The 22,108-nt window shown below is 51.6% G+C and overlaps 2 protein-coding genes across 3 annotated transcripts in view; one reads left to right on the top strand and one right to left on the bottom strand.

Moving 5' to 3' along the window:
• Positions 1-1,412, top strand: part of NME7 (NME/NM23 family member 7) — a 264,705-nt gene extending 263,293 nt beyond the window's left edge. For both annotated transcript variants that reach the window (XM_049633877.1, XM_049633878.1), the window contains exon 12: positions 1,130-1,412. In XM_049633877.1, coding sequence (XP_049489834.1) covers positions 1,130-1,162 — 33 coding nt within the window. In that variant the 3' untranslated portion in view covers positions 1,163-1,412. The remainder of the gene's footprint in view (positions 1-1,129) is intronic.
• Positions 1,413-2,141: 729 nt separating this feature from the next.
• ATP1B1 (ATPase Na+/K+ transporting subunit beta 1) overlaps positions 2,142-22,108 on the bottom strand; it is a 22,690-nt gene continuing 2,723 nt past the window's right edge. The window contains exons 2-6 of the mRNA XM_049633881.1: positions 19,842-19,970; positions 8,083-8,238; positions 6,198-6,382; positions 3,654-3,734; positions 2,142-2,671 (exon numbers count right to left, since the gene is read on the bottom strand). Of these exons, the coding sequence (XP_049489838.1) occupies positions 2,408-2,671; positions 3,654-3,734; positions 6,198-6,382; positions 8,083-8,238; positions 19,842-19,970 (815 nt within the window). The 3' untranslated portion in view covers positions 2,142-2,407. The remainder of the gene's footprint in view (positions 2,672-3,653; positions 3,735-6,197; positions 6,383-8,082; positions 8,239-19,841; positions 19,971-22,108) is intronic.

Genomic DNA, 22,108 nt, shown 5'->3' with positions numbered 1-22,108 from the left:
AAAAACGCAGACCCCTGTCCCCCGTGTGTATACTCCTTTCCCCAGACCTCACCCCACCCCCCTTCCTGTTTATAAACGTCTCGTTTACGACCGACGGGCTCCCTGGGAGAGGAGTTGTTCCAGCGAGATGAGCCCTCTCCTGTTCTAGGAGCGACCCCTTCTACTTCTAGGAGCGTGAGGGGGGGACATTCCGCGAAACCAGCTCTACGCGGGCACGCCGTTTACGGACGTTGCTGGATCGCCTCCCTTGTGAACGAGGCTCCTGAAAACTCTGTGGCCGAGCTGTGGTGCCGGTTACCACGGTGCCCTCTGCGGTTTTTGTTAAGAGGAATCCGTGCTCCTCTGGTATGAAGTTGCCATGAAACCGTTGGCTGGTCTAGAACCAGCAAGGCCTCGGGTATTATTCTTAAAGGTTAACCAAGCAGATCGGCAGGGTGGTAACCGCGACCGCAAGGCAGCAAGGGGGGCGTGTGAGCTGTCACCGCTCTTTCTGAAGCACCCCTGCTGTCACGTAAGGGGCCGGGGCCTCCGGGTCTGTCGTGAGACGGGAGCGGGACCGAAGGGCACCCCCGCTCCACGCCAGAGGCGTTTCTCAGGGCCGCCCGGGCTTGGCCAGAGGCTCCCGTTCTCGGGAGTACGATGCCATGATTTCAGTTTGATTTCAGTGTGCGTATTGCCCGGGCCGGGTTAAGGGATCCTGAGCCTCCGGCTCAGTTCTACCTGGAGGCTGTTTTTCAGAAAGCTCCCTTTTGCCTCCTTTCACGCCAAGGCGAATTTTTAAGTATGGCCGAATGAGAACACAGGCCAAACCACGAACCAGAAAGCGAGGCGTGAACCTTCATTTACTGAACCGCAAACCCAACCTCCGTTTTTCAACTGCACCACAGACCTTCTTTTTTTAAACAGACGAACCTAGGGAGACACCGGCAGGAACCAAAAATTCACGTCTCCTAAACTAGGCGAAGTTAACACCGCAAGATACCTCTGAGCGTCCAGCTCTGAACGAAGAGCTGGAGTCTCGGCCTCCGATGAACCTGTCGCTCTCATCAGCTCTGGCCTCTGGCCGGCCACGCGAAGGCAGAATTCCCGGGCGAGCTAACGCATTCGTTCGCGTGTCTTTGTCTTTCAGGTTCAGTACTTCTTCAGGATCTTGGATAACTAGCAGCAGAGGAAGCTAAGAAGTCACAGGCTGGGGCAGTCAGACAAGACCGAATCAGGCACAGGAGGAACGTGTTCATTCTTTTATTGTCCATTGTTTTAACCTGACTGAATACAAGATCAACACTGTACTCCTGGCGATTATTATAGATGTTAGAACATGGATTTTGCACTGTAGACAACATTTAACACCGGTCTATGGGGTACTGCATTGCTTTTTATAAAGTCCAAAATAAAGATTTATTTTCAAACAAGTGACTTTGGTTTATTTCATACATTACACTTTTTCTTGCAGAAAAAAATAAAATTGTACAACTGCATAAATATAAAATTCTTCCACCATGAAAATGGTTAAAACATTCATAAAGACACAGCACCAGCGTGTGATGCCTCCAGAGAAAGGAAAAAAGGAAAGGAAGAGAAAATGTCCAAAGCGAATGAATGAGTCCTGTCACTTTGCCAAAGCGACAGGCGATCCAGGTCTCCTACGCGGCTTCAGAACATACTGGAGGACAAGGGGAGAACGGCAAGACGGCATTCGGTACAAAGCACGACACAACCCATCACCGTTTCGTGTTTTCTGTAGCGTCACTTAAAATTTCAAGGGCAGTTCCCCCATGACAGCCCCCCCCCCACCCCCAGCCCCAGGAAAACAGAAACAAAACACAAAGAAAGAAAAAGACCCGACACCACAGGGAGAGAGACTATGTATGGAGTGTGTTAAAAATGCTCACCGATGGGCCGTTGCCTCCGAAAGAGCCAAACCCAAAAGAACAGAAAGAAAAAAAAAGTACCATGCCAGTTTTATTCCCGTTGAGTATTTACACCGTGGACGGCAAACCTCGCTCACATAAAGTAGAAAACAGATACGATAAAACATGGCTTGAAAAACGACCAGGTGCACCTATGGTACCATACACGAAATCAAATACACGAGGCGGCAATACTTAGGGGCCAGAAACACTGCTTACTACGGGTCAGTAATGGAATCATAATTTACAGTAAAAATGGGCACGTCCCAAGGCTCAATTTTTATTCTCCTTTTGTCATTTACAGTAGAATAAATATTTTGTTGCTATTGCTACACTTTAAATTTACATTCTAACCTATTAAATGCAGAAAGCTAGTGTAAAGCAGAGAGATTAAGTGTAGGTCCCATACGTATGACAGTTTATTCAAGACTAGTAGGTGTTTGTTTTTGTATCTTTAACTGTTTTAAATGGCTAGTGGGAAGGATCTGTGCTTGCGATCAGCTCTTAACTTCAATCTTTACATCAAAGCGTCCCTGGAAGCGGTCCTTCTCGCTGTACCCGATGTTCTCACCGAACGCCTTGCACTCGATGCGGATCTCAGTGTCCATGGTCAGGTTGGTGAACTGCACGGCCAGCAGGGGCTGCAGGTACTTGGGCTGCAGCAGCTTGCCGTAGTAGGGGTAGTACTGCAGGGGGAAGCCGGCGTAGCCGCCCAGGCCGAAGTACTCCACGTTCCCAACTCTGTCCTTGTCTTCGTCTCGCTGCAAACCAGAGGGGCACAGGTTGTAACGGCTCGCGGCCCGGGCCGCCGGCCATGGTCGCGGCCGCGACGCGGGATCCCACGGAGCGGCGCGCAAACTGCCGCCCCGGGGCCGCCCGCCGTCCCGACGCGCCTGCTCCAGCCTCCCCGGGAGGCCAAGGGGACCTCAGCCACCGAGGACACGGCCGCCTCGCGGACGCGAGGGGAGGCCGCGCACGCGCAGGGCCTGCTCCCCGGCAGCCGCGGGAGCGGTCGCAAAAGGAGCCTATTCTCGCGGCGCAAGGGAGGGAACCGCGGCAAAGGCCAACCAAGCAGGTCTCCAGAGCCCGCACCCCGAGAAAGGGACCTGCCACCGGGAGTCAGAAAGCCACCGGTGGTCGCCCAGTGGATGGCGCTTCAGGGGTCTCCTCCCCGAGGGGCTTGGTAACCGCCTCTCACTCTCTTGGCATCCATCTGCTTTCTCGGTGTGGCCATAAAATGGGGCTGTTCCCAGACACCCCCCTTCCTCAGTCTGCCCTCTCTGTAAACGATCCATCCGGCAGGAGCCTAGTTTCAGGTCTAAAGGGAGCACGCGCTGTTACAGCTTTCGTTGTTTTTTCCAGAAAAGCCCAAAACACATTTTTTTAATGGGAAACCGTCCGAAACGAAACAAAACAAAAAGGTGGCCTCGAACGTGCCACACGCCACGGGGGCCAGAGAGGCCCCGTGTGGGCTGGTTAACTCTCGGTCCCGTAAACCAAGATTCCGGCTGATTGGACGCCGGTAATTCGGTTTCTTGTTCTCGTGGAGAAACCCACATATGGTCTGAGTCTTGTTACCGCTTTCTCTCAGACATTCTACCCCGCGCCGCTACGGCTCGATCGAGGCCCGTGCCCGGAAGCGACAGGCCTCGCTTCCCCCGTCCAAGTTGCACCTCTAACGGACGACGGTCCCACCCGGTCTCCCCTCCCACCCCCCCCTTTGGTAACTAGGCGCCCCCTTACCTTGCCGGTGCACTGGACGGGCAGGACGTAGGGATTATACTTCATCACTGGGTACGCCTCCGACGACTCATTCTTGGGAGGCTAAAAATACAAACCCACGCCGGTCAACGAGTCTGTGAGTCAGTTCCCACGACTTCTGAAAAACCCAAGGGGGCCTGGAGCACAAACGGGCACCCACGGGGCACGAAGAGTCAACTCCGGTAACAAAGCGCAAAACACAAGTCCGTGCCCGCGTTCCGCGAGGCCACAGCGAGGCTGCGACGCGGCCCGGCGCCACGCGGAACTCCCAGCGTAACCCAGGGTGGCAAACGTTCCTCAAGGACGCTGGAAAATAAAGGCCAACCCGGCACTAATATTCCTCATTAAGAAGGTCGTAATAATTGGACGGAAAGGTTGGTTGACATTTGTTTTGATGAAACTTGGGCTTTCCTCCTACCCCGTGAATAAATCACGCCACCCGGTTCCCTCAAGCAGGTGTTTTTTTTGGTTTTTTTCGGTTTTTGTTTTTCCCTTTGACTCTCTGGGAGACGCGCTGCCATTTAAGGAGCATTTCCAACTCTTTCTGTCAAGTCCTATATGAAAACGGGTAAAGGCAGCTGGGCCCCGCGTGAAGGGGGTCTTGTGAAAGCGCGAACCCCCTGAAGGGGCCCAGAGTACACTCTGAAGATCCCCGCCGTGAGGAACCGTCTAGAGCGCTCCCTCCTACAGCCCCGGCCCCAAGCCACCTCAGGAGAGGTGTGATGAGCATCGTTCCCCAAAGACAGCCACCCGCTTGCTCGACCAGGTCAGGACGGGAGTCTCGGTAGGAGACGTAACACATACACAGCCTAACCGAAGATAAAAGGGGCAATTCTGCGAATCACTAGAGAACTACTGTTTCTGATGCTCTTTGTTGTAGAACACAAGAAACCGACCATCTAGATCGGACTCCCTCGGACCTTTCGGCCAGCACCACCACGACCGTTAAAGACACAAAGAGAAAACGGCTCGTTGATGAAGAAGTTGCCAGAACGTACCCCTCTGAGGGCGAGGCAAAAGGCACCTCGAGGACACCCTGGGGTACCGCACCCTCTGACAAGAATTCCTAACGACAAAACGGGGTGATGAATTAGAGGGTGGCAGCGGGTGGAGACCAGAGACAAACCGGACTGGACAGAAAGAGGCGCCTTCCCTTTGGGCCACCGCACCAATCCCGTTCGTGGCGGAACAGCCGGTTGGGCTAGGCGAAGAGCTCCCTGGCGGATGCAGCCCAGCCGGAAGTGTGACGGGACGCTTCTCACCATCTCTCCTCCAGCACATCCTAACTCCAGTACAAAGAAGACTGAAGTTCTGTCGGGAGCGAGGTGCGCCAGCTTCCGTGGCGGCAGGGCCGTCGCGTCGGCCAGCCGGGCAACCGTCCATCCCACACACCCTCCGGAGACGGTAAAGGAGTTTGAGGCGCCCCACTGGGTTCAGTTAGAACTTCTCATCTCGGCCTCGGTTTTCTTTTTGTAAATACGACTCGGGAGCAGCAAGCATTGTGGCCACAAAGTAATGGCACAGAGCAGAAAGCAAACGAACGAGAGCGCCAGGGTCCGGAAATGAAGTTAGGTTTGCTCATGTCACTCAGCACCCCGCAGTCAATTCCTATCAGAAAAACTCGGGGCGCCTGGGGGGGGCTCAGTCGGTTAAGCACCCGACTCCTGGTCTCGGCTCAGGTCACGATCTCATGGTTTGGGAGTTTGAGCCCCACATCGGGCTCCAGGCTGCCAGCGTGGAGCCTGCTTGGGATTCTCTCTCTCCCTCGCTCCCTGCCCCTCCGCCCGCTCGCGTTGTCTCAAAAATAAGTCAACTCAAAACCAAATTTTTTAAAAATATTAACAACTGACAACCCTGCATGGAAGGGCAGTGCTCCCCCACCCCGAGGGTGGATGCGGGAGAGCTGCGGGAAGCAGCCTCACCGAAGGGAAAAGCGCGGCTCTATTTCCCCTGACCTGAAGGACAGAGTGAAATAACCAGTTTTGGAAGAGCAGAGATAACACCAATATACTTTTCCTTCTTTTAAAGAGTCAACTATCGCCCCACCTAATGGTGAATGATGGCAAGGTGCCATCTTTCAGTGGCCTCAAGTCCCGTTTACCCACTCGAAGCTGCAACAGTATCCAAGGCCAACACCACGGTTATCAAAGTTCAGTCTGAATGGTGTCCAGCTTCTCGTTTTGCAGTGAAATCTCATTCTCATTCAGTACCCCCCCCCAAAAAAAGAAATAAAAAGGACGGAAGGAAGGAAGAGGAAGGGAAGGGAAGGGAAGGGAAAGGGGAAGGGGAAGGGGAAGGGGAAGGGAAAGGGAAAGGAAGGGAAGGGGAAAGGGAAGGGGGAAGGGAGGGAAGGAGGGAAGGAGGGAAGGAGGGAAGGAGGGAAGGAGGGAGGGAGGGAGGGAGGAAGGAAAGTAAGTCAGTCGCCACTGGGGAGACTAACCCTTCTTTCTACGCTCTCCTCACGCCTATTAGATGCTCTGCCCAAATGAAAACGGCTCAAGTTCTATGACTTCAAACATTACTTGCCTTAGGTTTGAAGCCCAGAACTCGGTTGAGCTTTATGAGGACACACGGTTTGCCCTCTTTGTAGCCGTAAGTCTCATCGTTTATTCCGGAGCAATTTCCCAACCACTCGAGCTTGAACCTGCACACTTTCCGCTCTCCCCGTTCGTTGTTGAATTCTCCCCGTTCCTTGATTTCGCTGGGCACATCTGAAAACGCAAACACCGTGCTTACAACATACCAACGACTCCCTCGGCGCCCCCGAGAAAGGAAGCAGAGAGGGTCCCTCCTGGTCACCACGACCCATCCCAAGACCGGGCCGGTCTGCATTTAGTGCTCGGCCTGAACGAAGGCGCGGATTCCCAGCAAACCACCTCTGATCTCACGGACGCGGGAAACGTCTTTTACCCAAAGCAATTGCTGGTAAATGACCCCGCGTCATGGCTTCACGGGGCTTTGATGATTGGGGCGTGATGTGTGGTCTGTGGCCATGTGTCTCTTCCTTTAAATAACGGGTGACTCAGCCAGTGAGGAGACTGAAAGGAAACCCGATCACCCGTCAGCCTCACTGACACAGGTCAACATCACTGAGCTCATGAACAGGGACATTACAATTAGAGCACAAATGAAAAGGAGCATCAGTAATTTTCAGAACTGGGAGGCTTCTGGTCACAGCTGCCCGGCCACGGCTAAGCCGCTGTCCGTGCCCCTAATTAGCAGGTTAAACGGTAAGGAAAGAATTCTTTTCTTCCTTTTCGCCACTGTTCAAGGTTTAAAGACAATTTTTTTTTTTTTTCAATGTTTGCTTGTTCAAGCTGGGACTTCTTCCTGGCATTTGTTCAGCTGAGAAATTGTAATGTAGTATTTTTTATTCACAGCCCGTAACAAAGCCAGAGAGAGAGCGCACGAAATAGAGAATTCAGAGTTAGTACAAAAGCATCCTACGGGAAACCGATGCAAACGCCAAAATTTGTATTTCTAAGGTCACAAGTTAACTCTTTTCCCTTCAAACGGTCAAGTGCCTCAACTCAGTCCGCCTCCAGTGAAGTGATTCACCCTAATGACTTTCATACAGGCCTTTGAACATACAGGCCTTTGAGTTACTACAAAGTGAGACGAAAACCCCCTTTAAGTCCTAAGGAAAAAGGTAGTGAAAATATTTCTTCCACTCTTTTCCGGATGGCTTAACGTGACAGTTCGCCCCATAAGGAGCTGGTGTTGGCAGGACAGGAAGGACAGGCACCGCCTCGTAACTCAGACGGACATCCCGTCTAAGTGGGTACGAAAACACGGCTGGATAATGCACACGCCAGGCAATGTATTCCATCCAGTGGCTTAATGAAACCAAGAGCCACCCTTCGCCATTCATCGGTCATTTCCTCATCCAAATGCTCGGCTACCGGAGACGTACTGCACCAGCCACCCCCAGCAGGGTCTAGGAAGGCCTCTACCCTGGCCAGAAATCATCCTCTATCCGTATCAGTGTAGTTACGGCCAATTATGTCAAAGAGCCATCGCAAGAGAAAGCCCTGGGGGCCGAGGCAGAAATCTGGAAATATAAACAATCGTGCCTCTCGAAATCAATGGGTGTAAGAGAACCGTAACTGTAATTGTGGTCTGTGAGTCGGAAGGGTGCCTGGAGTGTTTTTAAAATAAGATGCTTTTCAAATGCTGATAATCGTAATACTTGAAGCTACATTGTTTCTCCATTGCATCCAAGCCTAAACCATAAAGTCGTCTCGCTTTAAAACAAAAAAAAACAAAAAGAAAAGAAAACAGTGTCCTCTCAATATGGCCAGGGTTCAATCACTGAATTACTTCAAGGGTCGATCTTGCAATTGTTAGATAACAAATAGAAACGGGAAGTAAGAATGAACCAACCACAAACGTCCAAGATGAGTCTACTTACTGCCACAATCTTCAAAAATCATTTCATCCTTCTGGGCTGAATCTTTGTACTTCTCCAGGAACCTAACTATGTTGAGCACATATGCCTCATAGCTCTTGGGGTCGTTCGGGCGAAAGGAAATTTCAGTCTTTTGGATCTGAGGAATCTGTGTTAATCCTAGACCAGGTAGAAAAACACAGAAAACTGTTAGTAAGAAGGCAGTCAGCCAAGATAATCCCAAAGCAGGTTCACAACGTACGAACCATCCTTCACTCATCGCACCTACTAAAAAGAACAGGTTAAATTCTTGCCTCTCTTGTAAAATCACTTCTGTGGCACTTTGATTGAGTACCTGAGTACCAGTGACGGCGTCTTGCTATCCTAGATCATTTTACTTACTCAGCAACACTCCCTGATAGGCATTATCGCCATTTTATGAATGAAAACACTGCACGGAAAGGCTAAGCGCCTGGCCCAAGGTCACAGAGAGGAGGTGGAACCAGGATTTCGATGTGTGTATGCAGCACTCCAGAATCCTTATGTGGCCAACAGTCCCACATGCTCGTGGTCAACAAGACGCATACCCAGCTCGCACATCGTGCAGGAAACTCGTTTCCCTGACTGCGAGCAAGCCTTTGAGCACAGAGGTCTTTGACTCCTTCCTGTACGGAACAGATGACCACCCCAGACTCTACAAGACTCCAGACTACTCAACGGAGTATTTCTGTGCATCTTTTAACCCAAACTGGATGAACTTGGCCTTTACGTGCAGTTGCCATCCTTGCTTTCCATTCCAAAAGCAAGTGGGTATTCTGAGCAAGTCAAGGGCCAGTGGTAAAAATTCGAAGTATAATTACCCTCCCTGGATTTTCACTCTTTTAACCAACGATTTAAAAATTTTTTTTTAAATGTTTATTTTTGAGAGAGAGAGAGAGAGAGAGAGAGAGCGTGCGCGAACGGGAGGGGCAGAGAGAGGAGACACAGAATCCGAAGCAGGCTCCAGGCTGAGCTGTCAGCACAGAGCCCGATGTGGGGCTCGAACTCACAGACCGCGAGATCTGAACCGAAGTCGGACGCTTAACTGACTGAGCCACCCAGGTGCCCCTTAACCAACCTTTTAGTCTTTAATTTTCAAAAGCCTCTGCCATCACAAGACTTCCTAAGATAGGTATTTGAATAATACTACACAGCACTATAGACAGGGGCGATGGGTGGTGACTCAATCCACTGCCTTTTTTTTTTAAGTTTATTTTGAGAGAGAGAAGAAGAGAGAATCTGAAGCAGGCTCTGCACTGTCAGCAAGGAGCCCGATGCAAGGGTTGAAGCCACGATCATGACCTGAGTCGGAATCAAAAGTCAGACACTCAACGGACTGAGCCACCTGGGCACCCTTCAATCCACTGCTTTCTAGCACAATTGCATCACCAGATAGAATGCAAGATGCCTGATTAAATTTGAATTTCAGATAAACCGTCAACTGACTTTTATAGAAGTATGTCCCACGGGGCACCTGGGTGGCTCGGTCAGCTAAGGGACGGGCTCTTAATGTCAGCTCAGTTCATCATCTCCAGTTCGTGGGATGGAGCCCCTTTTGTCAGTTGAGGAGCCTGCTTGGGACTCTCCCTCTCTCTCAGCCCCTCCCCCACTCACATGCGTGCACACGCATGAGCATGAGCTCTCCCTCTCTCAAAACGAACGTTAAAAAAAAAAAAAGTTATGTCCCATGTAATATTTAGGACACACTTCTATAAAAATCGACTCGTGGTTTCCTGATGACCAAATTTAATTGGGTGTCCCGTATTTTGTTTGCTAAACCTGACAATCCTATTCTAATCCTGGCTCCAGACCCCAGACCCGCCCTCTTTGTGTTGGGCACAACACCCCCAACGTGCCACCTCACGTCACCCCGGGGGCTGGTCAAACCTGCAGCCCCACAGGCTCCACGCCAGACCTGCCAAGTCGCAACCTCTGCGCTAACGAGCCTGAAGGATCCTTAAGCCTCTCGGGTTTGAGAACCTTGGCCCTGGGGAGTTAGAACCGGAGAGTGGTGATCGTGACACAGGCACGACGAAGATGAGCGAACAGGAACTATTTAGCAGCGCCATCTGCGAGGCGGGAGGACAGGCAGGGGCTGGGGCTCGACGGCTGCTATTTTTTCTAGTGACTAAGGGTGGCTTCGAGCTTCAGAAATGCTTAAATCCTGGGGGAGGCGCAGCTCAGGGGGCAAGTTCTTCCATGCCTGCACTTCCCTAGAAGAATGGAAAAACTACGGATGAAGACGGGAAACGTGTGGGGCTGCCCAAGACCAATGACTTGATAAGTGACACGAGCAATCAGCTCAGAGAGGACAACGCGGGACCTGAAGAATCCAGGGGGGTGGAGAGCTGACAACAGCGATGGAGAAGAGTCCAAGGAAAAGTATCGGGACTTGCTCACCCAACAGTCATCAGTTAAAAGTAAACAGCGAATGCTACAATTAAAAATATTATTTTTTAGGTTCTTGCAAACCCCAGAAAAATGTATGACTAGCGCGATTTAAATCCACCTTTTCCTACATTAAGCTGTGACCATTTGTAGCACAAGGAGACAATATGATAAAAAGTGGCAGAAGGGGCACCCGGGTGGCTCAGCTGGTTGAGCGTCCGACTTCGGCTCAGGTCATGATCTCACGGCTGGGGAGTTCAAGCCCTGCGTCGGGCTCTGTGCTGACAGCTCGGAGCCTGGAGCCTGTTTCAGATTCTGTGTCTCCCTCTCTCTCTGCCCCTCCCCCTGCTCATGCTCTGTCTCAAAAATAAATAAACATTAAAAAAATTTTTTTTAAATGGCACATACCTGCAAAAATTAAAATAAAATAAAATAAAATGTGAGTGGAAGCTTCTGCTGGGATCTCATGCCTGAGAGAGTATGGTCAGTAGGACGGACGCCCCACTAAAATGCGCAAGGCCGGGGGGGGGGGGGAGCATTCCTGGTTGGCCTTAGAAACCAGACCTTTCGATGGAGGGGACTAGCCCGGACTTGTAGAAGTGCGGGGTTAGGCCCAAGGCCAGAGGTTCACCAGAACCCCGGAGGACGGGGTGTTTTCCTGGAATAACCCTGCAGTCGGCAGAGAGTGCGGCCTGATGGGCACCGACCCCTTGAGGCCCCGGGAGAGCCCGGCAGCCAGAAGACAGAGGCACACGCCTTCCCCTCTGTCCCGCGTCCCACAGGTCTGCTGACATCCACGTCAGGGGCAGCGTGTGACGGGGGCGGGAGTGCGAGCAGAAACCAACATCTGCACGTGCAGGGTACACGGCGTTTCCAGGCTTGGGGAGAAGGCAGGAGATGGGGCAGAGAGAAGGGCGAAGAGGAGATCAGCTATTAGAAAGGCGGCAGGCTCTCCCCTAACCTTCGGGAAGGTGGTGGTGGGGAAGGGGCCGCCGGCTGAGTGATAAGGGACAACGGTGCCGGCCGCGGTCCCTCGGCAGAGCGGCTGACGAGGCAAAACTCAAAATGCTGACAGGTGGTCAGCGAGCCCGGCAGAGATCTGGAGAGTCTCACTCGGGGGCTTTAAAGGAGGAAGGTGAACCTCGAAGGGCACGTTGACAGCACACGGCAAGACTTAATCACGAGGGGCGTCCAGCGCCGGCTGTCCCGGCCCCTTCTGCGGTCCCTCTTCCCGGGGCCAGTCACAGGGCAAGGTGCCATCTCCGGGACTGGGTGACGTGCTCCTCGGATCTCTCAGAGGCAGAAGGACCGCGGGGACAGACGGCGGCTTTACGCGGAGTGCTTCTCACGCCCTCGTGCTGCCAAGTCCGAGGTCTCCGCTATTCGAAGAGGCCGGGTGATGCGCGTGAGACCCCAAAGCATCGGCCGTCCTGACTCAGTGCTCCGGGACCTTACGAGCAAACGGGCACAGCTAGTAAGTGCATCTTTCAGGAGCCTGGGACCGATGGCCAAGGCGAAGTTCACGCTCAGCCAGAGACAAACACCAGTGATTCCCATCAGCAAGCACCTCTGTGGTTAAGCGTCGAATTTGCGGAAACGGCGGACATTATTACTGCACACCCAGGGGCATCGCGGGCCCAGCAAAGCTGTACGCACCTGGCCTCGTGTGTCTCTAGACGGGGCCAAGGAGAAATCGTGAATATCACGTAACGGAATCCTACCAACTTCCGCCCAAGAGCTCGAACCCTTCGGTAAGTGTGGCTCACATCTAAGCCCCACGGAGCCTGTGCGTTACCGTGTGAGACACAGCTCGAAAACGCGTGAAAAATCGGCGACTGTGAGGCCGAGAAACCAAGAGGTAAAATAGTTAAGCACAGGGTCTTACAATCCTGTGACGTGCCCAGCTGGATCAGACCTTGAGCCAAAGTCACTGCCCTGTCCTTTCCACGTGAAGGGATACCACAGCCTTGGGGGAGAGGGAGGCCAGCAGTGACAGACCGACCCCGGGCAGCTCAGCCATGCCTTCCTGTCTTTTGTAGGCTAAAGTCTCCCTTTGGAGTTTCCGAAGGATCTCGAAGGTGTAACTGCCATAAGCTTTAGTGACCACCCTTTTAAGATACCCAACTTCTGGTCTAAAGGTCGCTTCCAGAAAAGAAGCATCCATGATTTGGATCAGGCAATCAGTTCCTCTCTCTAACCCCTCGGCTATGGAGCACATACAGCCAAGTGGGGGCACGATCAAGTGTCTGCTCTCACCAACCCCCCCCCCCGACCTCCGAGGCTGGGCAAGGTCTCACTCCATCCCCCGCCAGCTCTGCCTCCCCTTTCCTTCATCCAGAGCCTTCTGGCCTGAGAAGTTCTTTTCCTGGAATCTCTCGGACATCAATCCCCCCGCCTATTCTGTTCTGGGTGATCTTAATTAGGAGAGGTCTCGATGGGATCTTCTCCAAACCATTAGGCAAATTCTGCTATTCAAAAGTAATTTCTCTAGAGCAATTAGATCCATACAAGAGACAAATGAAAAGACCCTTGACCCGGTATCGAAACCCTTTAAATCATTCACTTTACATTATCAGACTCATGGGGAAAAAAAAGACAGAAAGAAACGCGATCGAATTTGGCAACTTCGTTATTTGGAGTCCAAAGATTTCGCGGACACCCTCCAAGGGCCACGTGAATCCCACCTTGCCGATCGGTATTCTCACTAGACTGGATACTTTGCTCCACGCTGGCCACTCCTTCAGGTTGTCAGTCAGAACTTTAGACAAGGATGAGCTTTGTTTCCAGTGGTAACTCCCAGAGGCCAAAGATAGCAGAACACCCAATCACCGGCTTGTGGTCTCAAATGATATTCCAGGAAACAGATACAACCTTTTGCCTCGCCAGTGTTCTGAACTTGAATTGACATTCACCCTGCTGAGTTTTATATGGCTTTGCCCTGATGGGGCCGTTTGCCTTAAATTACATTTTGCTTATTATGTGACAAAGCCACCTAGAAGGACTGAAAGAGTAACTTGCCTACGTGAAATGTTCGTATTTGGTTTTGTAATGAGCACGTTAGCTTTACGTAAGAGTTGGGAGTTAAAACAACAACTACTCTTCGGCTTTGCAGTTGCTTTCCAGAGCTACGCTTGCCTTTCGTTGGTTCCCCGTCTCTTGAGCAACAAATCGGGAGAACATTCAGTTTTTGGCTTTAGTAGGTGTTCATAGCAGGGGGGGGGGGGGGGGGGGTGACTAGCAAGTAAGAGAAACGAGAAGAGAAAGGCTTTCCAGTAAGAATTATTTTTGTTTCCAAGTAGGTTTATAATGTAGCAAGTTTATGAATTCCTCAATCTAACTTGTGAGTCTGAAGCATTTAGACTCGAATATGGCCATTGTGGCCTCGTGAACCGTTATTCCAGTGAATCCGGAAGCACAGCTGCCCGGACCAGCCATTTAATTCACCCCACGGTCACCAGACCAAGAACTCTAAATAGGCATCATTTTCCACAGAAACCCCCAGGAGGGCACCCATGGTGACTAATGAGGGCACACAAGGCAAAGAAACACAAATGTAGCCGTGCACACGGTCCGTGCATACCATTTATCTCCTGCACATTCCAAGCTGATGAGCAGCCGGGAATTTTAAAAAACTGGGGGTATGATGTTGTACAGAATCTGGACGTGTATCCATACGCACACATGCACACACACCATCTTCCCCCTTCAGCATTTTTTTTTTTTTTTTTTTTAATGTCTGCAAGGTAAGTATCGATTTACCTAACAAAATTCAGGGAGGGCACAGGGAAAAAGGTGCCTCTGTGCTTTCTGGAAACTAGCAGCCTTTGCCCCGCCTTCTTCGTAGGCTCAGCTTTTGACGACCACCTGGGGTCAGCCACAGTCACATCGACACCCTCCCGGAGGCCAGAGAATTTGCTCCCTTTGGAAAGTCTTTTAAAGAAGAATTGTTGGATTTTCTCTAGAGCCTGCCTGGATGTTCAACAACGCCTGGCGTGAGGAAATCTCTCCTCCCGTCTAAGCTAAATGCCACACGCTTTGGTGGAAGGCCCTCCTGCACTTCTGGAATGACCCTTTATCATCAGACTCTTACCTACGGTCCTATGTTCACTTTCAGGTGAACAGAGAGAGCATTATTTAGTTCAGGGGACCTTGGAAGCACAACTAATTTCATAGGGACCTGTCTTTGATATTTTATAGCTCATAATTGTGCTTCTTCCTAATAAAAGATACCACCTTTTATAATGGGAAAGTATAGACAGACAAAATGTAAACAAATAGCCAAACCCTACTATTTTACGTTAAGCTTTTCTGTTGAAGACCGAGCTGAAGAACAAGCGTATGTAGCAGATTTGACTCGTCTAGATACGAAACGTAACGTTCGCCAAGTGGCCAATGACCTGAAGTAAGATATCCTACATATCTGATGATGTCCATTCATGCATACACGTGGGGAAGGGCACACTTTTCTGATCGGAAGCCCGTAGATGATAGACATCCCTAGACTCTCCTTCGTCTCCCCAACTTCTCTCGCGGCCTGTGTCGGATGGGCCCTGGGGTCGCGAGATTACTAGAATAAACGCCCTGAGCAGCCCAGCCCATCCGATGTCACCGCAGGCACCGTGAGGCTGGTGCTCCTTCCACAACAGAGTGCGCACGGCACAAAAGCTCTGAATGAAATTTCACGGATTCAGCATTTTTTCCCCCCGTTATCCCTCCATGTTATTTGTTGCCTGGTCCTGCTTGTCAGAGGTCACCACTCTGCTCACTTGTCTAAAATGAGCACCCAGAGTGAGGCTCATTTTTCTGTGGCTCCAAGAACATTTTTAAGTTAATCGTCAGGCGTCCTGTGTACCCAAGAGCTCACTTATTAGTTGTATCTTGGTCTTTAGAAACGAAGAAGGGCACAGGCAGGCGGGCTGTTGAGGCCTAACAGTGAGGCGGGGACACTCTGAAGAATGAGTCTGGAGTTTGCCACCCTAAACCCAAACTGTGCCCAAACTAGGGGTCTGGACAGTAGCTTCTGGAAATCTCAACTGCCACCAATGCCAGCTCATCAAGAGCCCCAAACTCTGGGGGCAGGTTGGCAGGATCCATCTGAGGGAGGGAGGAGAGAAGGAGGGAGAACGTGAGAGGCGGCCGGGCCGGGGGAGCCCCGTACATTTATCGTGTCGGCTCCCAGATTACGACTCAAGAGGATCTGATGGAAACAGCAACAGACAGACAGACACACAGACTTTAAAGCCACTCTATTGGCACTTTGAAACAGCAATTCACCCAAAGTAGAAGGAAGCCACGTGTTTCCAATTCTCCCCCTTGAAATTCGGAGTTTGAGAAAAATAAGCAATTCTGAGACCGATGTCGTGATTCCTCAAGAATTCTGCTTCATTACGCTGAGATCTGCACTACAGCGCCCGCCCTGTTCCCTCTCACGGTCCAAACGAAATCACACCTGCAGGGGGTGCCAGTGTGGCCTGGGCTGCACCCCCTCCCCCCGCCCTCCCCCACCCATTCTGGGTACCGTGGCACCTGTTAATAGTTCTTTTGGCACCCCCTATCTCTTCAAAACAAAAAGAAAAGCCGTCCCCACAGAGCTGGAGAGGAAGAACAGGAACACACACCCACTTACCGGGAAGCAGGGCGGCTGGGAATCTCCCCAGACGGTGACCTGCACTTCATTCCCCTGTGACTCCGGGAGCGGAGCTGGGGGAGGGGCGGGCGGGTGGAGGAGGGGACTCTTCCAGGATAGCGCCCGGCAGGCAGCAAGGGGCGTGGGGGTCACGTGGGGGACCGGGGTTGGGAGCGTGGGCACGTGCGGCCCCCGTCCTCTCCAGGTCTGGCAGGGAACAGAGTGAGGGGGTGCCACCAGCCACCGGTGGGGACTTCCCGAGAGGGTCTCCCAGGGAGAAGAGCAGGGCAGGGCCCACCCGGCCAGCGTGGGTATTTTGAAGGGAGCGGCTGGACTACAGAACAAATACAAGGTCACTTCGATTTCACTTAAAAAAAACCTGTCAGCAGGTTTCCTAATCCAATTGCTCCCGAACGCTTTTCGTGGAGAGCCAAGACGCTGTTCGCTTCGTGAAACCGGTGTGGACAAAGCAGCCCTGAGGGGTCACCCAGAGCTCAGTCTAGAAATACTGAATTCAGTACCTGAAGGGAAACCGCTGCCTCCAGTGCAAGAACAGAAGTGGCTGCTAATAACTACCCTTTGTTTCATGCCACGAGGCTGGCCACTAGAAGGTCCCATTCACTTTACATACACTCATTAAATCCTCACAGAGTAGGAGTCCCATTTTACAGATGAGGCAACTGAGGCTCAGTGAGATGAAGTAGGGCACGGAATGGTGGGGACTGTGTCCACCTTCAAAGTTCCTGCTTTTCCTTCTCAGGTCAGCTTGACAGTGGAAACCTGTACCGTGGCTTACGAACTTGAGGCTGCTCTCGTATTTAGGTCAAGCGATGTCAAATGGCCAATAATCAACCGTTTCTGACTCACAGAACAATTTGGTGTATTTCAACCTCGTATGGCAGCTGAAGCTCTCCCTGTGTGCCCTCCAGGCTGTGGGGCCGACCCGTTCCATTATCCCAGAGCAACACGACGACTCTGTAAGGAGGGTCCCAGGCACGAAGGGCCACCATCGCTCAGGCCCAGAAACAGCACGCTATCCTTTTTTTCTCCTTAAATTTCACCTCCATTCTGTACCTTGGTCCCCCCACTGAGACTTCCACGTTCGGCGTATCAGCTTAGCCAACATTACAGTCAAACCCAAATGTCCCGCACGATCGCCACCCTTCCATCACCCTTTCATCGGGCCAGGATCGCACGTGTTACTTAGACGAGATCTAGTTACAAGGTAGCGAGGCGTGCTCAGGCTCAGAGTGAGTCAGGCCCGCTCTGTGCTCCTGCCTCCGACACGGCTAATAATAGCATCGATAAGTCCGTAAACCTTTAAGTGATGTACCAAGTCTTTCCCACTCACTAGCTTCGTTTGACTTAAGCATGCGGGGTTCGTGAAACCTACAACTTTCACGATAACGGAAGCTTGGAGCTACCAACACTGAAGCCGAAAGATCGCCGGGGCATTCTTCCGCAGCGTGTTCGGCCTGCAGACCGAAGGAACAGCCTGTCAGAAACAAATTCTTGAGCTCCGCTCCGACAGATGCCAGGGGGAGGGTCCCGTTGGGGTCCCCTCGGAGCACGCACGACGGTGCCGGGATGCACTTCTCGCCACCAAGGGCTCTGCCCACCTGGCCTCCCTGCTCCAAGGCCACTATCATTTTCGAACGAGCGTCACGTCCCTTGGGAAGGTGAGGGTAAAAGGGGCTGGGCCTAGACGCTCCTGGCAAGGTGGTGGATGAGGAAGAAAAGAAATGACGAAGATAAAGGGCCCAGGCAGCAGGTCAGGGAAGAAGGGGATCTGAGGAAGCACTTTTCCTATGACTCGGGCCAAAGAACGGGAACGCATATTTCCACAATGAGACACGAGCAGTGCTCTGGAGAAGCGACGGCCTGTCGGGTCAGCCCGACTGCTGAGGACACTAAATATAGGGACGAAGAACGTGCCTTTTAGGAAGGGGCTGAAGGAGGGGGAGGGAGGTGGGGAAAGAGGGCAAGGACCGAGCACCTCACCAGATTTGCGAGGCAAGGTCATTGGCAGGTCCCCGCTTAAAAGGTCTGGCACTTTTAGCCTTTGCTTTTTGAAAGTGAAATCACCCTTTCTGCAAAGAACGGGAAGAAAAGGTTTACTTTTATTAGGAGGCTGACTCCCCACGGTTTACACAGACAAGGAGCACTTTTTTTGAGGCTAGGAAATTAAATGCTTGGCTTTGGAGTCAACCTGCAGCTTTCAGTTGGAGAACAATTATAAAGTAGCATCGTAATCAAAGAACCGCTTTCCGAGGGCTTACAAAAATAAAAGAAAAATAAGGGTCTGCACAAATTTATAGGACGCTTGCTAATGCTACCACAAAAATCCCACCAGGAGGGGACATGCCACGCCTTCCTGTCCCAAAAGCCGCATTCAACCTGTAAAGATCCTACATTTCTCTGCACACACCAGCGTTTCTGCTTCAGCCTTTCCACTCACCTACGGATGTTGGGAAACAGTTGCTGGAAACTGTGGATTATCAAGCAGGTTAAAGTTGTTTTATATTACTTACACGACTGGTTTTTCTCCCCCGCTTCCAAAATCCCCTAGATCTAGATTTATCTGGCCATGTCTACGGTTTTCTAATAGCGGACGACTATTTGACTTGGCGCTGGCCACCTCCGTGTTCTGGAGATCTTCCTTGGAGTCCTTCACACCCCAAGAAGGAGATGGGCACAAGAAGTTTGCAACAAACTTCCCACACTTGACCAAGGCTGCTCAGGGCCATGAAGACGGCCTCCAGACTGTCACCTAATGCAGCTGTTACTAAACACTTGCCAGGGAAAATGGAGAGGGGACACGTCATCGCCACCCCCCCCCCCCCCCCCCCCCCCCCCAGCGGCAGCCTCAAGGTCATTTATAACGCAAGAACCCGGAAACTGCGCAACATTTCCTGTCTCTGGGTCCTCCCGACAATGAATTTGAGAAGAGCCACTGAGCACGGTCGGGTTTGTGGTCGCCCTCCTGTCTGGTCTTCCTGCCAGCGTCAGGCATATGGGCAGTGGGCCTCCCCAGGGCACGGTGACGGCTGTGCACAGCTCCCAGGTCACAGCTAAAGGAGACAGTGAAACTGCAAAGTGGGTCTAGACAGCCAAGCAGTAAGACTCCTACTGAACAAGCAGGTACAAACACGGAGAAGTGAGAGGAGAGTGTGTTGTCGTTCAAGGTCAAGCTAAGTCAACAGCAGGTGGGAGAGTGGACTCCTGAAGCCGTGGCTCCTGTCCCTCTGGGTAACTGGCCACTTCCGAGCTTCTCATCATCCCTAAAACTAACTTCGTCTTGCTAAACAGGAGCTGAAGTGATTTTTTTTTTTTTAAAGGACTTATCAGAGTCGCAGTCCCCTCAAGAAAGTGAAAAATGCGCCTGAGCCTAAGGGCCCTGTAGTGACCCCACTAACTGACCTGCTGGGCAGTGGGGGAGGTCGCGGCCTCATCGGGAGTCCCGCAGCTGGGGAGGGTGCAGGCCTGGGGGCGGGCGGGGGGGAGGCTCTTCACCCCTCACCGCAGAGCTGGGAAGACGCGGGGGAGCCCCGGAGCTGTGTCTGCAATGCGGGCAGGAGGCCTGGCCACAACACTGAGCAGTCCTGCGTTTTCCTATCAAACCAGGCTCGGTCTACCAGCGCGTTAACAGACAATTTTCAGAAAAATGTCTTCTTGCGTGAAAATGTGGCACCCGTCTTTCCCGTGGAAGAGCTGAACGTATTCGCGTTACCTGGGGGGGCCACCCGGTCCTGGTATGTGGGCTGGAATTCGCTGATGGTAAGCAGCATCACTTGGATGGTTCCGATGAAGATGCCAGCCAGGCAGCCATAAAATATCACGTAGAACAGAAGGATCTTAACTGCAAGGAGGACAGACAGAAACAGAAGGCTGTGAGACAGTCACACCCGCAGAATGAAAGGCTAACCTCGGAGATGAAGGGACTTCCTTCCTGCCTTCCCCTCCAGCCTGTCTTTGGAGTTTCCTTTTCTGACACTGATTCAGAGAGTGGACCATACTACCCCCCCCGCCCCACGGTGGGGTAAAAACAGAGACAGGCAGCCCTCCGTTACAGTGTGTGTGTGTGTGTGTGTGTGTGTGTGTGTGTGTGTGTGTGTTGGGGGTAGGTAAGGGTAAGAGGAATGTTCTGCTAGAACTAAGATTATTTACAGGAAATAATTTTTCTGCCTCAATAAAAAACTGTTCATGAAGATCACCAATAAAATCTAGAGCCATGTTTGTGTGCTTATGCAATGCATCTCAAATATGACACTATACTCCCTTAGAGACGTAGGTTTTCTTTCTTTGCTTATCCCTTGACATTTTGAAACTACAATCCAGGCTCTGCGGCTTCTCCAAACATTCGAACGCCTGCAAGTTTTTCTGCTGGGATGGGGCAACGAATGCCGAGAAACCACGTGAAGCTCTTCTGCGCTTTTCTGTCTCCCCGCCTCTTGATGTGTATGACGGACTAAACACACTGTGTTTTCCTTCAGGGGCGCCAAACAAGGAGGAGGGAGAAAAAAGGAAAAACCCTGTAGTAAAAACGGCAAGCGTATTTTTATTCCATATTCTGCCTGGACCCGGAATACTGACTGGCTCGACGAGCTGCATTTTCTTTTTCCCACAGCTAGCAGGACAGCAGGACACGGGCTGAGCTGGCTGCAAAAGCAAAAAACACAAGAAGCAAAACAGCACGAAGCCCACAGACGGGAATGAGGCTATCAGTTACTGGTTTACGAGGATTATCTCCCCGATCAGCCACATAGTAACAGGCTGTACTAGGCATCGCCCGGCAGCCCCGAGCCGGCCAACGACTCGCCTCGAACGCAGGAATGGGAGCAGGCGAACCGGAAGGTTATCGAGTCCGAAACAGGACTGCGCGAAGGAGCCTCGGGTTACTTCTCAAAACCTCCACATCTCAGGCGGTGAATGCTGGGGTCCTCGGGCAAAAGTCCAGAACAAAACAGAACAAAAGCCTCGTAGAAAAGAAGAGGCGGAGGGACGGAGGGAAAGAGCGGGCACACTGTCACAGGAGGTAGCCACGTTGCCCTTGACCTGCATTTCAAAGCCCAGCCTTCCAACCAGCAAGTACATGGTTTGGGAAAATCATGCTGGAGCGTTAGTAAAACAATCCAAGCCAAACGCACCTAAGACCAAAGTGTTTAATCGTTACCCTTTTTCTCCTCTATCAGGAAAAAAGGGAAAAAGGCCAGGCCACAAGCAAAAGGTAAGAAAAGCGGAAAGACTGTATGATCCGGAGCCCCAGCTGCCCGGCTCAATCACTGCCTCCCGGCAGGACAAGGGTTAAGTGCTGCATTCTGTATCCAAGCAGCAGTAGGCAAATGGTAAGGCTGTGACGTCAAGAGATCTGGAAAATTTTCCAGCGACCGCGCTCCTAAGAGGTGCAAGAGCTGGTATAACACGGTCAGCCAGGAGCTGTTGCAGCCGCTTCTTCTGTGGCCCCCCACCTCGTCTCGGTGCTCTTAGCTTAACTCCACTTAGCTCTCCCAACAACTGGAGCCGTTTTTAATGCTCATGCCGACTCCACACACCTAACTCTAATGACTTACTTAAGAAGGTCCCTAATTGTGGCTGCAACTGAAAATACAAACAGAGCCCCGGGAAAATTAGTCCTTTTGCAGGCACACTGATGCAGCTGACGAAGATCCAGCCTTTCCCTTCTTTTCCACAGCATACCCTGAGAGAAGCGAGGGATTTTTCTCTTTTGCTCCAAGATGTCACTTAGCAAAATCTCCCCAGTTACGGCTGTGAACCAAGGTCACCTGGTTAGAGGAACGTGAACGTCTGGGGGGGCCCATGCGGGGAGCTCACCAGCACGCAGGTGACCAGGGGCTGCTCAAAAAGAAAAGCTAGACAGATTGTACCAACTGGCCAGGGTGACACAGAAGGTAAGTTTTACAGGCATTTTCCCCTCTTAAGCAATGTGTCTTCTTTAAAAAAAAAAAAAAAAAAAAAAAAAAAAAAAAAAAAAAAAAA

This window comes from Panthera uncia, chromosome F1, assembly GCF_023721935.1.
Source record: "Panthera uncia isolate 11264 chromosome F1, Puncia_PCG_1.0, whole genome shotgun sequence".
NCBI lineage: Eukaryota > Metazoa > Chordata > Mammalia > Carnivora > Felidae > Panthera > Panthera uncia.
This window is presented reverse-complemented; position numbering and strand designations above follow the sequence as displayed.